The sequence below is a fragment of the Ceratosolen solmsi genome, unplaced genomic scaffold (assembly GCF_000503995.2).
Source record: "Ceratosolen solmsi marchali unplaced genomic scaffold, CerSol_1.0 scaffold58, whole genome shotgun sequence".
NCBI lineage: Eukaryota > Metazoa > Arthropoda > Insecta > Hymenoptera > Agaonidae > Ceratosolen > Ceratosolen solmsi.
The window spans coordinates 1,268,398-1,282,716 of record NW_011948447.1 but is presented as its reverse complement, the minus strand read 5'-3'; the positions used below and the strand labels follow the sequence as shown (position 1 = coordinate 1,282,716).

Below are 14,319 nucleotides of genomic sequence, written 5' to 3'. Positions count from 1 at the left end.
ATGTATTTATATGATAATATGAAATATTATAAGAATAAAATACAATTAATATTCAATATTGCAATTTTAATATTATAATTAAAAAACAAACCGCTGCTTAAATAATAAACATTACGCCATACAGTTTCAAGTTCAGACAGGTACAGTCTTTATCTTATTTCACCTATGATCATTTTTTGTGTACATACACTATATGTTATATTTTTCTTAGAATGAATTTAACCGAGAAATTTAAATATGATATAATGAAAAATTATTATATGTTGTTTTACGTAAACTATAAATGATAGATAAGAATGTTTCTTAAAAATTTATTAAAAAAATTAATAAGTCAAATTTTTGTAAACAGTGAAAGATAAAAGTTTATTATTTAAATTAAAAACAAAACATTTTTTAAATAAACTATAAAAACTTATTTTTATAATTTTTCACATTTTATAGTGAATAATTTAAAATGATAGTATTTTCAATAAATTAAAATCAATCATGTATGTGCATGTAGATTGATCGTGATATTATTTACTTTTATTTTCATTATGTCGGTAAACAAAATATGATTTTTATCAATAGAGTTTTATATTTTCCACAATGGCGGCGTTAATATTACTGTCACTATTTTCGTGAGATTAAAATTTCTAAGTTTTTATTTGACAATTTTATATATCTTCTACGTTTATTTTGTGTATCATTTTGTTAAGGTTGAGACCATTCTGTAATTCATATAGAAGACCTCCGTATTTATCTTTCAAGTGATTTAGCGAGCCTCAAAAACATCCAACATGGATGACCTGCAAAATTATAAACTACAGCTTCAGCAGGTGATAAAATATTTTAACATGTTTTCATTCGTACTTTCATTGTATTAAAGATGAATAATATACTTAATTACTTACTGTTTTTTACATATTGTAAAGATTATTATTGAACACTTGTATTATATATATATATATATATAGGTTGAGGCAGCTCTTACAACAGATCCAGAGAATGAAGAATTATTGAAGTTGAAAATTGATTTAGAAGAAGTTATTGAGCTAACACATGACCTTATAAAATCACAGCAACAAGAAAAGAAACCAGATCAAGATGAAAAAAATGCAGAATTATTAGCCGTTTTAGCTAGCAAGTGGAAAGCTGGTGATCAGTGTTTAGCACCATGGAGTGAGGATGGAAAGTAAGTATTTAATTAATTAATTTTATAATTAAATATTTTATAAAACATGTGGAATTATTTAATTCTTTAAATATTCACAGTAAATCAATTTATATTTTTGGAAGACATTCAGTTTATATTAACTTGATATATTAGTATAATAACCAATTATATAATTCAATAAATATCTTAATATATTATCAAATTATCGTAGTAAGTATCAAGTAATAGTTTCTGAATTGTGAGATAAATAAAAAATGTATAGGAAATAAAATCCATAAACTTTTTATACTCAAATATAATTAATATAAATATTTGTTTTATTATATAAATAATTATACATATTTCTTAATTATAAATCGATTTAGGTATTATGAAGCAACAATAGAATCTATAGTTGAGGATGGAGTTGTAAATCTTATTTTTAATGAATATAAAAATAAAGATGTTACAATGCTTAGTCATTTAAAATCTGTGGCAAAAAGACCAGCATCAGACTGGGCAGAACAAAAATCTAAGTAAGTGTTATTCTTTTATTTATAGCTGTACTTTTTATGATTATATTAATTCATTTTTAAATTTTTAATTAAGATAGGCATATTATACTTAGTACAATTAAACTAACAAAAGATTTTCCTTTCCTTATCCATTCCAATCAACATTATTGAATCCATGTACTGTGAATTTGGCTTGGCTTGATTTGAAATTATGCTTACTGTTCGTTGTATACATTGATGATGTATGCTGATGTTTATCCTTGGAACTGATACTTCAGAAAGAAGTAAGAAACTTTATTCTACTTACCAAATATCAGTAAGCTTAATAATAATCAATTATTGAAATAATATATCCTTTAAAGTATAAAGTTTATTATTTATATAAATTTTTATTTATGAAGTCTCATATATTATGTAATAAAAATAAATTTTACTTTTTTCAGAAAAATGCAAGTGTCTGCAATAGCTGGTATGGATCCAAATAAACAACGTGAATATTTAAAAAAAAGAAAACAGAAAAAATTACAAAGATTTAAGGAATTGGATGAAGAAAGAGAACAAGAAAAAAATAAGTGGTTAGCATTTGCAAATAAGGTATAGTATTTAAAGAAAAAAAAATTATAGTATAGTACTAAAATAATTAAAAATTGTGAATAATTTTTATTACAAGTTCTAATAAATGTAAGATTAATTATTAAGAGTGAGCAAATAAAAAAATATTTCTAGATGAATATTTCATTTGTGACATGTATAATTAGAATTTATTATAAATAATTTATTTTTTATTTGAACTGAAATTAGTTATTACAAATATGCATGTATAAAAAATATTGATCCAATTTAATTCTCATTTTAAAATGACATTTGTATAATATTTGAATTAGTTTAAATAATTTAATGAAATATTTTTTCAGTCAACAAAAAAAGGTGTAATTAAGAAAAGTATATTTGCTACACCAGAAAATGTAAATGGTCGAGTTGGAATAGGAACTTGTGGAGTTAGTGGTAAAGAAATGACAAAATTCAGCAATGGTGAAAAATGGCGACGTGGAGCATAAATTCTGTCATAAATGCTGTTGCAACTAAGCTTTTATCACCATTAATTATTAACATGAATTTAAAAAACTCAACTATGTTACACCAATTTTATTTTGTCGTTATCCAATTTAAAACGTCAGAATCTTTTGGTTACTTTTCATCTGTGAAGCTTAATATAAGATTGTGAAAATGTTTGTATGCATGTGTGTGATCCTGTGTCTTGAAAGAAAAGAGTTGTTAATAATTATATGTTTTGAGTATGTAATTATTTTCATTCTCAAATAAGAAATTTTGTTAATGTAATAAAATAATAAATAAAATAATAAAATACTATTTTAAAGGTCGCTATAATTGTTTCTAATAACTGTAAAATTAATTCTTCAAACTTCCATTAATTTTTTTAACGAAATACTTTTACTTTATATCCTTAAAAATTTAGTAAAAAAAGAATATGTATTTAATAATAATCTTAAATAATTCAAAGCAATCAATATTATTAAAAATTGATCTCTCATTTTATTATGATCATTGTTTATACTAATTTTACACCTATCCTGCTTTCGATATTTATATATTTTACATCTTTTCCATATTTATCGACTAATTATTTGTACCCCACCAGCTACCTCGCTGATGGATACAATTGAATCAATATGTTCCTAGAAAAATATGGCTGCCCACGCGGACAACGAAGTAAATCCTACGTTTGTTACCGTTATCTCATTACAATGACGTATTGTCATTGAGTTATAAATGTTATATATTAGTAATATTGCACAAATTTTTCACTTAATTTATTTCATATTAACTTAGTTTTTCAAGGACATAAGCTTTATTTTTACTAAATTATTTTCTAGCCTATAACTGTCAAATTTATTTCAATGACTAATTGATTATAAATTATTAAAAGTTGTAATAATATTAAGCAAAATTTTATGACCTAATATATAACGGTCCTAAAACAATAAATTATCTTGTTGACAATTAATATTGTTAAAACTACCTGTCGATACATTATTGATGAAAAATTAGTTTAAATTTTAGGAAATTTTTTTAATTGAAATTTCATAAAATATATGATAAGGAAATGTTTTATTATAAACAGAGTGATTTTCTTGTACAGTTATAGAAGATAAATGTTTAAATAATGAGTTCTAACGAAAGAAATCTTACTGATACTGAAAATATTAAAAGTGATCAAGAAGTAGATTGGTCTAGATATGGACTCGGAAATGCAGAAAATCGTAGATCATCACGAACAGAAAATAGTAGACATGAAGAATTGGGGCCTGAAATGTATCAAACTGGAACAAATGAACTATTTGCACAAGAATTTGTATGTAATATTTTAAATAATTTTCAAATATAAATAATTAAAATATCATTACTTATAGAATGCAGATCCATGGTGGAAATCAAACTTTTTTATATCTCAACCAGTTTTGTTTGGTACTTGGGATGGTGTATTTACCTCATGTCTTATAAATATTTTTGGTGTAATAGTTTTTTTGAGATCTGGCTGGATAGTTGGACAAGCTGGTGCATTAAATGCTGTATTAATAATATTTTGTACAAGTAATAATGATTGTAATATATTTAAATTGATCAGAATATAGCAACTAAACTTTTTTTTTATTTACTTTTAGTTTGTGTTGCGTTAGTATCTGTGCTTTCAGCTGTTGGAATTTGCGAAAGATGTAGAGTGGAAAGCGGAGGAGTATACTTTTTATTATCACATGTATTAGGCTCAAGATTTGGAGGATCTATTGGTTTATTGTACTGTTTTGGACAAGTAAGATTTAAATTAATACTCATTAGCATATAAGTAGTATAGTCATAAATTTTATTTATGGTGAAGTAAAAAAGAATATTTTAATATTTTTGTTCAGGTTTGAATCTAAAAGAATAAAATCTTATTATTTTATTTTGTTAAATACTTAAAAGTGAAAATAATAGATTTTTTATGAAAATAATATGAAAAAATATGAAAATAATAATTTATTTATGAATTTTTGTTTCAGGCAGTAGGGTGTGCTTTAAATGTTTTAGGTTTTGGTGAGTCTATGGCCGGACTTGTAGGTCTTGAGTCAACTTGGGCACAAAGAGGTTTTGCTTGTGCCGCAGTAATACTTCTTTCTGTAATAAATGTAGCTGGTGTGAAATGGGTTATAAAACTTCAATTTATATTACTATTAATTTTATTATTTGCTGGATTTGATTTTATAATTGGAAGTTTTACACATACAGATCCAAGTAACTATTCAATTTTGTAATATTACCTATACATTTGTGTTTGTATTTTACTATTTTTTCGTTTATAACATTTCTAAATTTAAAAGATTAATTTGCATTTTTGTTGTTAGAGGCTGGTTTTGTCGGATGGTCAATGGAAATTTTAAAAAATAATACTTTTCCATCATATCAAAATGGATATAGTTGGTTTACTGTATTTGGAGTTTTTTTTCCGACTGTAACTGGCGTACTTGCAGGTATAAATATGAGTGGAGATTTAAGACATCCATCTACAGATATTCCCAATGGTACCTTAGCTGCATTAGGTCTTAGGTAAATATTAAATCAATGACATACTTCTTTAACAATATAATTCCAAAATATATAAAGAAGTTTTTATTTTTCAGTACCGTTTTGTACTTGTGTTTATCTTTGTTCCTTGCATCAACATGTACAAAGGCAGCTTTGCAAACAAATTTTATGATTGCCTCAACAGTTTCTGCTTTTTCTGTTCTCTTACTTGCAGGTCTGTATGTTTCATCCTTCAGCAGCTGCTTAGGTGCCATGTATGGAACACCTCGAGTTTTACAATCTATTGCAAGTCAAAATGTTATTCCTGGAATAAGCTGCTTACAAAGAGGAGTATGTAACAAGTACAAAATCATTTACCAGATAAAAAAGTTTTTTTATTAATTCTAATTGATTGTTTTATTAGAGAATTTATAAATTTATTTTATAAATTTGTTTTATTATATAAAGTTTCAATATTTTAATTATTATTTTAGAGAGGTCCTAATAAGGTACCAGTTTATGCTATGTTGGTTGTTGCTGTGGTTACATTGACATTTATTATGACAGGGCAAATAAATACTCTTGCACCAATAGTGACAATGCCATTCTTACTAACATATGCTTGCATGGACTATGCATATTTTGCTCTCGCACAAACATTTGACTTAAGACATTCTCGAGAACAAAGATTTTCTGCACAATCTCCATCTGCTGATAGAAATTATGGTACTTCAGATAGAAATGTATTAGTTGAGAATGAAAATGATCTAGATTATTTATTTCCAGAAAGAACTAGACACAAAAATCTAATAGTAAGTAACTTTTATATGAACATATATAACAATATATAAACAATTAAATTTGAAAATAAAAGTAAATTGAAACGTGCTATTCTTTCAGCAAAATTCAGGCATTGAAAGCAATGGTTTTATAGATTCATCACCAAGCATTGAAGATAATAATAGTATAACAAGACAAATACAAAAGAAAGTTCATATTCATGGTAAATTGGGAAATTGGTACAGTCCTTTTTGTAACAGATGGTTTTCTCTATTAGGTGTTAGTATTATTATTATTATTATTATTATTAATGTTATAATAATGATAATGTATTTTTATTATAATTTTTTATTTTCAGTCTTTAATCAAATTGTTAATAATGTTTTTGGTTCATTGGGGTTATGCATTAGCAAATATAATCGTTTGCTTTCTTGTTTGGAGTTATATTGGTCATGCTAATCCAGCTGTTAAGCCAGGAGTATCAGCAGAATTTAAATTTTTTGAATGGCTTAAGAACTCTATCCTTAAGTTAATGGGGTAAATATTTACTTAGTAAGAACAATTAAATGTTCAATTAAACATATAGTTTTACATTAATATTGTTTTAGACGAAAGGTGTATGATTATGAACAAATTGTAGTAACACCAGTTCATCCTGGAGTAGAAACTTGTTCTGCACAATTGAATGAAGAGAATGAAGACTTTGCAGGAAGACGGAGGTATCATCAGATTGCAAACGTAACAGGTCAATATGTAACTGTTGAATAATTGTCTTAGAAATATTTTAATTTTTAACGTTAAATATGTTCAATATAGCATATAATATAAAATTAATTTTTAAATAAATAAAATGTCATCACAACAAATTAACAACTTGAATCTCTTAAAAGTAAGAAAAATACAATTAGACAAAAATTTTTTTTATTTGTAATACTTAGTTTTGTTTTTGGAAATTTTTTAATTTATGAAATTTCTACATAACATTACTTGTACTACCCTTAAATATAATACATTATTATACATACATCATTTTTAACCAAAAAAATTGAGGGTCCATTTTGATGTCTGTTCTTACTGCTTAATCAACTTATAATGCTATAGCGAGATTATATACTTATTTATACAGATCGCGTACAAGAAATTATTCATAAATTATATATGTATACACACACAAAGTATATATGTAGTATAACTGCGTGTGCATAGACGTATATATATGCGCACACATGTATGTATCACATACGTATAGTATTAATATAAAAGAATGAAATTAATGTTACCAAATTATGTACGTTCTTGGTATGTTATTTGTAATACTCTGTATATTAACTAAGGTATAATATATTGTACGTTCATACAATATTTCAGCGCTTATATAATTTAAGAAAATTGTAGTATATATAGTAAGGCAATATTTTATAAAGTTAATATAAATTTTTTATGAAATACACTTATAAAACTTTACTTTAAAAGCTGAGCGATTTTCGATATATATTTAAAAAAATTTAACTTACATATTGATAAGAATTTTTTTAATTAAACAATTAAAAACACTATTGTATTTATGAATAAGTGAGACTTAAATTGAAACGGTTGTGAAATGTTTTTGATTAAAAATATAAAGAAAAATACATAATTATTTTTTAATAAATGCTACTTGGTATTCTATAAATAAAATTAAATAATGTCATTAATAATGCATGAAAACAAATTTAAAAAGCAAATTTGTTATCATTATATAAATTAACATTTCTATTCGAATAAAATTGAAAAAAATGTTAAAATAGCGTATAAAATATAGAGTATTACAATTCTAAAATAAAATTTCTATTAGACTTTCGAAAATGTTTCTTAGAAAACATTCTATTGCTTAAAATTAAAATTGAAGCTTGAATTTTAAGATTTTGATCAAATAAAAGTTTCAAAATATTAAGTTAAAGATTGATTTTGATATTTTATAAAGTCTAGAATAAATTATTTTATGTATGTAACAATTTTTTAAATCTACTATTATTTTATACTTTTTAAGTACCATTTTTAAAATTTGTTACTTACTTGAAAATTATAAAATTATGGCTCTTATCTAACTACTTTTTAAAGATTTTATATTATTTCGAATTATACATTATATATAATGTTAAAAAAGTTTTAAACAATAAACCAGAAATTAATCGAACTAATCGTAATTGTGTTATTTAAAAAAGAAAAGAAACATTAGATTAGATGTAATATTTTATATTATATGAAATATTTTGACATCGATATAATGGTTTTAATAAATGTCAACTTGTTGGTCTCTTATAAAAACAATTGGTTGTAAATTATTAAAATATAAGTTATTATAATTATTAAAATTTAAGCTATTGTATTGATTTAAAAAGTATGTTATAAATGTTCATAAAGTATAATTATATTTATAAAAACTTAAATTTTGTAATAATTATAAATTAAAACGAAATATAACGAAATATTTTATTCGTCATCCATCAAATGTATCTTTTGTAACAGGCAAATATATATGGTATTGAAAACAAATAATATTATAAAAAGTTTTTTCGATTTAATGTAAATGGTAATTAAACTCATTTTTATGTAATATATAAAATTTAAATCTTAATTAATAAGTTTCAAAATATTTAATAACAATATCTAATTTTAATAAAATTATCAATAAAGTAAATATTTATAAAAAATTACAATACACTGTATTTAATTATATGAATTACAAATGTATAAATATTTCTTATTTTTACAAGAGTAGAAATTGTACTATAATTAATTATTTATATAAGAAAGAAAATAAACGTGAATTTTAAAACTTAAATATTAATATAATTTTTGTTTTAAATTTTGATAAGAAAATTTATAAAAAATTCTTGATCTTCATAGACTACATTATATAATTAATTGCATTCTACATTCTACATTGGAAAACATGATTTATAATACATAAGCAAATTTTTGACTTTTTTTAAAAACAATGCAATTAGAAATGAGTTTATAATACAATAATTGTTAATATACCTCATTAAAATGATTTACTTGAAGTGGATGATTAAATAATAAATTATTTTATATTAGGATACAATTAAATGAAAAATGAAAAAAAATTCAAATATATTAAATTATCGACTAAAAGTCATATTTAGTTTTCCGATTATAAAAATAAAAAATTTACAAAGTTTGCAGGAATTTAGGAATTGAAATGAAATATTAATGGCAAGAGATGACTACACTAAAGTATGTACAAAATAAAAGAAACTGTAACGGTTTGAACTTCGGCTTAAAATAAAGTAACATGATTTAATTAATAGCTTATGTAATGAGGACCAACTTTAAAGTAAATTATTTATTACATTGACTATTCAAGAACATTGATGAATCCAAGATTTTTGAACCTCTTAAGGATCTCGGGTTTGATAAGAAGCGCTTTATCAATGGCATTTATAAATGTCTGAACTTGATCAAAAGGTGCCAAGGGTATGCCCATGGTATTGTAGACGTAGACGATCCCATTGTCATCGGCTGCAACTATCTGTTCCCCATTAGATGTGAACTGAATCTTCTGGATGATTGCGCCCTGAGAAATACACGTCACCGATGCTGGTCTACATGTCTTACGTCTTATGTCCCAGATGCATATCTGTGAATGTAAACATTAAAAATTAAAAAAAATGGGTTATTTTGTATCATTTACTAGAAATAATTTTCAATTAAAATGAAAAATGATATCCTTGTTTACTTGATATTTAACTATTGTTTTAATTAAAATGAAATATTATAGCTTAAAAAGAAAATGATTGCACAATCTTCATAATATGTAGAACTGTTTATTAGTATGCTAATACCTAAAATATATTAAATAAGTGCATGTATGTGTGTGTGTGCGCATGTTGTACATGCATTTTCTCTTCAGAATTAATAATGAGTTTTAATATACAATTTTACTTTTAAAATACAATTTACTTTTATTTTTTATTTAAAATACAATTATTAAGAAACTTAAAATGAATATTAAAAATGCTTTTTTTTTAATTTTTCATAAATTTCTTATATTATGTTGAAGTAATTTATGATTAATTTATATAGGAATACAGAAATTTTGCTATAAAAATAATAAGTGACATAGGTAAATGCTTATTGTAATATCAAAAGTTTCAATAATTAATTTTTCAATGATTTTAAATGAGTTTAATTTACTTTTATGTGTAATGAGCATTACTGAATACATTTAAATAATGAGCAATGACAAAAGATTGATAAGAAAAAAGCATCTGTTACTAGACACTGACACTAAGCATTGTTGCCAAGAATTGTCACGGTAAAAATCAACAAATAATAAAAGACGTCCACCTCATTGTTTACAGCACTTGCAAATATAGTTGAATTTCGAGGGCTCCAAGATACGGAGGTAACGCAGGCCATGCTCGTGGAAAAGGTAAGAAGAGGCTCATTGAGTCCCTCGGTCCAGATGCGCGCGGTCCAATCGGCGCCACAAGTAAGTAAAATCTTCTCACAGAATGGTGAGAACTCGAGACCATGTATTGGACCATTATGGGCACGGAAGGTCTCGAGTTGACTCTGGTGATGACTGGTCGAGCATCGATGTACGTAGCCTTCCTCGGTACCAACAAAGTAGATGCCCGGTTGACTCGGATGGCAACGCAAAAGCAAGACAGCCGTACTCTGGGCGATTGATACCTTGTGGCTTAGACACTGATCTAGCTGTTGAATACCCGGTACCTTGCCCTCCGTGCGCCATAGTCGCAGGAGCTGCCGACCGATGAAGTGCTCGTCTGGTATGAAGTTATAGATACACCCATCTTGATTGCATACGTACAGCTGCTCACCATCGCTCGCGATCTCGAAAGATTCACTCGTTATAGGCCACCACGTCACCTAAACTCGGGCATTTGACTTTCATGTGCACTCTTGTAGGGGGAGATGAATGATGAAATGAAAAATGAACGAATCAAGACCAACAAGTTATCAGAAGCAATAAAAGGAGAACGAAGATAATTTCCGTATGCTCTCTTTATTCGCGCGCTTAAAACGATTTTCAAACTTTCAGTCCCACTTTATAATTTCTTTATATCATCAATTAATTTTAGCTGACGATGTTCTTTTAAGTTCTTTCGATGATCAAATGTTTATTTTTAACACTATCGAATGTACATAATGAAGATACGTATACACTAGCTTTTATTAAAAATAACATGGTTAAACATACATAACATGGTGAACATTAAATTAATCATTTTAACTTATTCACAGGCGATACAATAATTATTCTAAGAAATAATTTTATTCTTACATAAATGCAAAACACATTTTAATTTAAATAAAAAAATGCGTATTAATCGTAAATAAAAATAATACATAAACAAAAATTACAAATCTTACCTTAATAAAAATGCAAATTTTATATTTTAATTTATTATGTTATTATCGATTTGAATATCATGAATAAATTTAAGTATTTAAAGTATATAATATGACAGTATTATTATAATTAGACATAAGAATTCCATCAATGCGTTGGTATATATAATTTATAATTATCTAATTAAGTTTTATTCGATTTCTAAAATATAATTACAAAATAAAATATGATTCAAAGAGATTTGAAATCATTTTAATGTTGTTGATTTAATAAAATTACACCATTTAATAAATTAGATAATATAAGATATAATATGAATTCATAAAATATTATAATTTAAAAAATTTTTAGCATTATTCAAAGAAAATTAATATAATTTCTAGTCATGACAATCAATAATAAAATTAAATTATTGTTTATTTGATGTATATAAAAACACAACTGTTGTTTTCTATAATTTCTGAATTGAATAATGTAGAAGAAATCGATTGTTCTTATTTAAATAATCATATATTATTACTTTCATAGTGTTCATGAGACGCATTACATTTAATTGTTTAAATTATCACAGATCTCTACAGGTTCTATACTATGATATAATCCATTATGATCAAGGATTTATTATTAATTATTCTTTATTATTGTAAATCAAACTTAAATGTATAAATTATGGAATAGAGAGATTAAAATAAACATTAACAAAAGACATTAAAATTCAACTATCTAAAACAATAATTAATTGATGCGTTCCATATTCCTCAATTCATTTTTATTTATGTTGAGAATTTATATACATAAAAAACATATATAAAATTACAATATCCGTACCTGCCAATGGGGTTCGTAAGAAGACACACTTTTTCTATCGGATTGTCGAATGATGGTCAATTGCTTTTTACTAACGTCAATGATTCGCACAATGCCATCATAAAATCCAATAGCCAAAAGATTCGGTCTTGTTCTACTCCAGTCCAAATCAGTAACAGGGCTAGAGAATTCATAATAACGATCTGGTTCGGCTGGATTTTTTGCGCACCAGATTATAACTATACCTGGTGCCATTTCTTCTTGACAATGCCGCTGTAATTATAATAAAAAAACGTTTTCTAACTTGGTAATTAATGATTTAAGAAATAAATTCAAAAACAATATTTATCCATTGTATTTGTTCAAGAATGCGAGAACGTTTTCTTGCCACGACTTCCCACGGTCGCTGGACATTCGAGATGGTCAATACATCTGGAAAACTCCAGTGAATATTTAGCTTATTTATTCTTGCTTATCTAAAACGTGCTTATGCTTTTTCGGTGTAGTAAAAACTAATATGTTGTTTACTGTTAAGAAGATGTAGATTTTGATAGAGTATCAGATATACGTAAAATATCGAGTACTTACATTTCCTAAATTTCGCTGCAACCCAAAACCCCGCACGTGCGACAACAAGCAATAGGCGTACGTGCGCACTCGGCTTTTTAAGACAATGCTTGCCTTGTTCTTAACCACCCACTTTCCGACACTTTCCCGATTCCCGATTAGCATATTCGGGACTGAGTCCGGAAGGAAGTGGAAATGAAGGCGTGCATAGTCCATTGTGCTGCCCAAGGTCAACCTCTGATTGGATAATTAAAAGAAGAAGGGATCCCAAGTGGAACTGGGTCAGTGAACTATTTAAGACGAGCAATGTAATGTACCACAACTTATTCTTCTTATTCTTCTCATGATTGAATGGAGGATAAGTCACGACTTACTCTCACGGAGGAGGACCAGAGACAAAGTCGTTCAGCTGAGTCTAGTAAAAGTTCTTTCTATGACTGTGAATCAATATATATTCAACATTGATCTCATCAAGAGTAGATTGCATAGGACACGCCTCTTGTAATCTCACTTGGAGACAAGGAAGGACCTTAAGAGCTACAATTATTGAAAGGGAACTTCACATCAAGCCAACGAAGAGAGACTGGAAAATTCACGATATATTGCAAGTCCTTACCGCTAGTACTGATTCTTGATCTCTCGGCTTTGCTTGAAAACGGACGGCTAAAGGTCCGACTACTGAAGCTTCCCAAGCATACTCTAAAAAAACAAGACCAGCTATAGACGCCACACAGTGGCTTTTCATTTCCTCCAACGAACAGCTATTCGCGCCATACTGTAAGAGCAACAACGATCAGTTATTGACGCCACAGGTGGTGCACAGCTCCGCATAACCTCTATTTTAGGCTCTTACACGACCCATTATTTAGAGGCAACTGCACACGTATTGAGTTGAAACACAATAAGATTGTAGTGTTCGATCAGAGCACTACAACGGTCATAACCTCAAAAGTGATAATATTCAATAGATTATAACCTATTTCTTTTTACAGTAAATCATAATCTCACCAGTTATATGCAGAGAATAAGGAATTGATTATCCTCTAGTTCTCCAATAAAAGGATATATCTCAACGCCACAAGAGTATTAAGAAATATAAAGGTCATTTGTAATTTCACCATGGTTAATGATTCCAACGTTGAAATAAAGTGAAATAAATGGAATAAACAGCAATAATAAAGATATGTGTTAATTATTTAATCAGGCATTAATCCTTTACTTGCCCAGCATTTCCCATACAACATCTAGTGGTTTTCTGTTCTAAGTTGATTTAGCATGTTTGGCTGACGAGTCAGATTTGTGGAATTATTTTTTGAACAGTATTAAACGTTATCAATTTTTATTGTTAGTCAGCTAAAGCTGAAATAGGTAGACAGATGCTATTTCACAACAATATAACAGTGCTTTAGATACTCGGTAAAGTACTCGTAAAAATTACCGTTGTTCGGATTTAAAGGGTTAGCTTATGGCTCGAACTGCCAATTCAATAGTTCAGTGGATTAGTCTCTCGGCAGGATAATTTTAAAGGAAATCAATAACGGACAAGGCTGAAAAATATAATATATTTATTT

The 14,319-nt window shown here is 26.6% G+C and overlaps 3 protein-coding genes across 6 annotated transcripts in view; 2 read left to right on the top strand and 1 right to left on the bottom strand.

Annotated features, from left to right (window-relative positions):
• The first annotated feature begins 578 nt into the window (after positions 1 to 578).
• On the top strand, positions 579 to 2,976 carry Spf30 (Splicing factor 30). Of its 3 annotated transcripts, none has more exons than XM_011504692.1 (6): positions 579 to 818; positions 957 to 1,174; positions 1,522 to 1,671; positions 1,929 to 1,934; positions 2,094 to 2,244; positions 2,565 to 2,976. In XM_011504692.1, the coding sequence occupies exons 1-6, from the start codon at positions 780 to 782 to the stop codon at positions 2,706 to 2,708; spliced, it is 708 nt and encodes a 235-aa protein (XP_011502994.1). In that variant the 5' UTR covers positions 579 to 779; the 3' UTR covers positions 2,709 to 2,976. The 3 variants fall into 3 exon arrangements, with proteins under 3 accessions (XP_011502994.1, XP_011502992.1, XP_011502993.1); XM_011504690.1 differs by having other exon boundaries at positions 1,516 to 1,671; XM_011504691.1 differs by lacking the exon at positions 1,929 to 1,934 and having other exon boundaries at positions 1,516 to 1,671.
• A 778-nt stretch (positions 2,977 to 3,754) lies between these two features.
• On the top strand, positions 3,755 to 6,891 carry LOC105366292 (solute carrier family 12 member 8). 2 transcript variants are annotated; one of them, XM_011504689.1, is made up of 11 exons: positions 3,755 to 4,024; positions 4,083 to 4,263; positions 4,365 to 4,480; positions 4,710 to 4,941; positions 5,052 to 5,253; positions 5,328 to 5,562; positions 5,706 to 6,023; positions 6,112 to 6,270; positions 6,350 to 6,528; positions 6,600 to 6,736; positions 6,808 to 6,891. In XM_011504689.1, exons 1-11 carry the CDS (start codon positions 3,836 to 3,838, stop codon positions 6,834 to 6,836), a joined length of 1,977 nt encoding a protein of 658 aa, XP_011502991.1. In that variant the 5' UTR covers positions 3,755 to 3,835; the 3' UTR covers positions 6,837 to 6,891. The 2 variants fall into 2 exon arrangements, with proteins under 2 accessions (XP_011502991.1, XP_011502990.1); XM_011504688.1 differs by having other exon boundaries at positions 4,335 to 4,480; positions 6,808 to 6,890.
• A 2,242-nt stretch (positions 6,892 to 9,133) lies between these two features.
• Positions 9,134 to 14,319, bottom strand: part of LOC105366315 (WD repeat-containing protein 78) — a 10,469-nt gene continuing 5,283 nt past the window's right edge. Inside the window, exons 4-6 of the mRNA XM_011504720.1 lie at positions 12,203 to 12,454; positions 10,345 to 10,890; positions 9,134 to 9,634 (exon numbers count right to left, since the gene is read on the bottom strand). Of these exons, the coding sequence (XP_011503022.1) occupies positions 9,353 to 9,634; positions 10,345 to 10,890; positions 12,203 to 12,454 (1,080 nt within the window). The 3' untranslated portion in view covers positions 9,134 to 9,352. The remainder of the gene's footprint in view (positions 9,635 to 10,344; positions 10,891 to 12,202; positions 12,455 to 14,319) is intronic.

Coding starts and splice junctions, on each gene's coding strand:
- LOC105366292 (XM_011504688.1), top strand. CDS start 3,836: ATGAGTTCTAACGAAAGAAATCTTACTGATACTGAAAATATTAAAAGT. Junction 6,024..6,111: donor CTAGACACAAAAATCTAATA/GTAAGTAACTTT, acceptor CTATTCTTTCAG/CAAAATTCAGGCATTGAAAG. Junction 6,529..6,599: donor TCTATCCTTAAGTTAATGGG/GTAAATATTTAC, acceptor ATATTGTTTTAG/ACGAAAGGTGTATGATTATG.
- Spf30 (XM_011504690.1), top strand. CDS start 780: ATGGATGACCTGCAAAATTATAAACTACAGCTTCAGCAG. Junction 819..956: donor ATAAACTACAGCTTCAGCAG/GTGATAAAATAT, acceptor ATATATATATAG/GTTGAGGCAGCTCTTACAAC. Junction 1,175..1,515: donor CCATGGAGTGAGGATGGAAA/GTAAGTATTTAA, acceptor AATTATAAATCG/ATTTAGGTATTATGAAGCAA.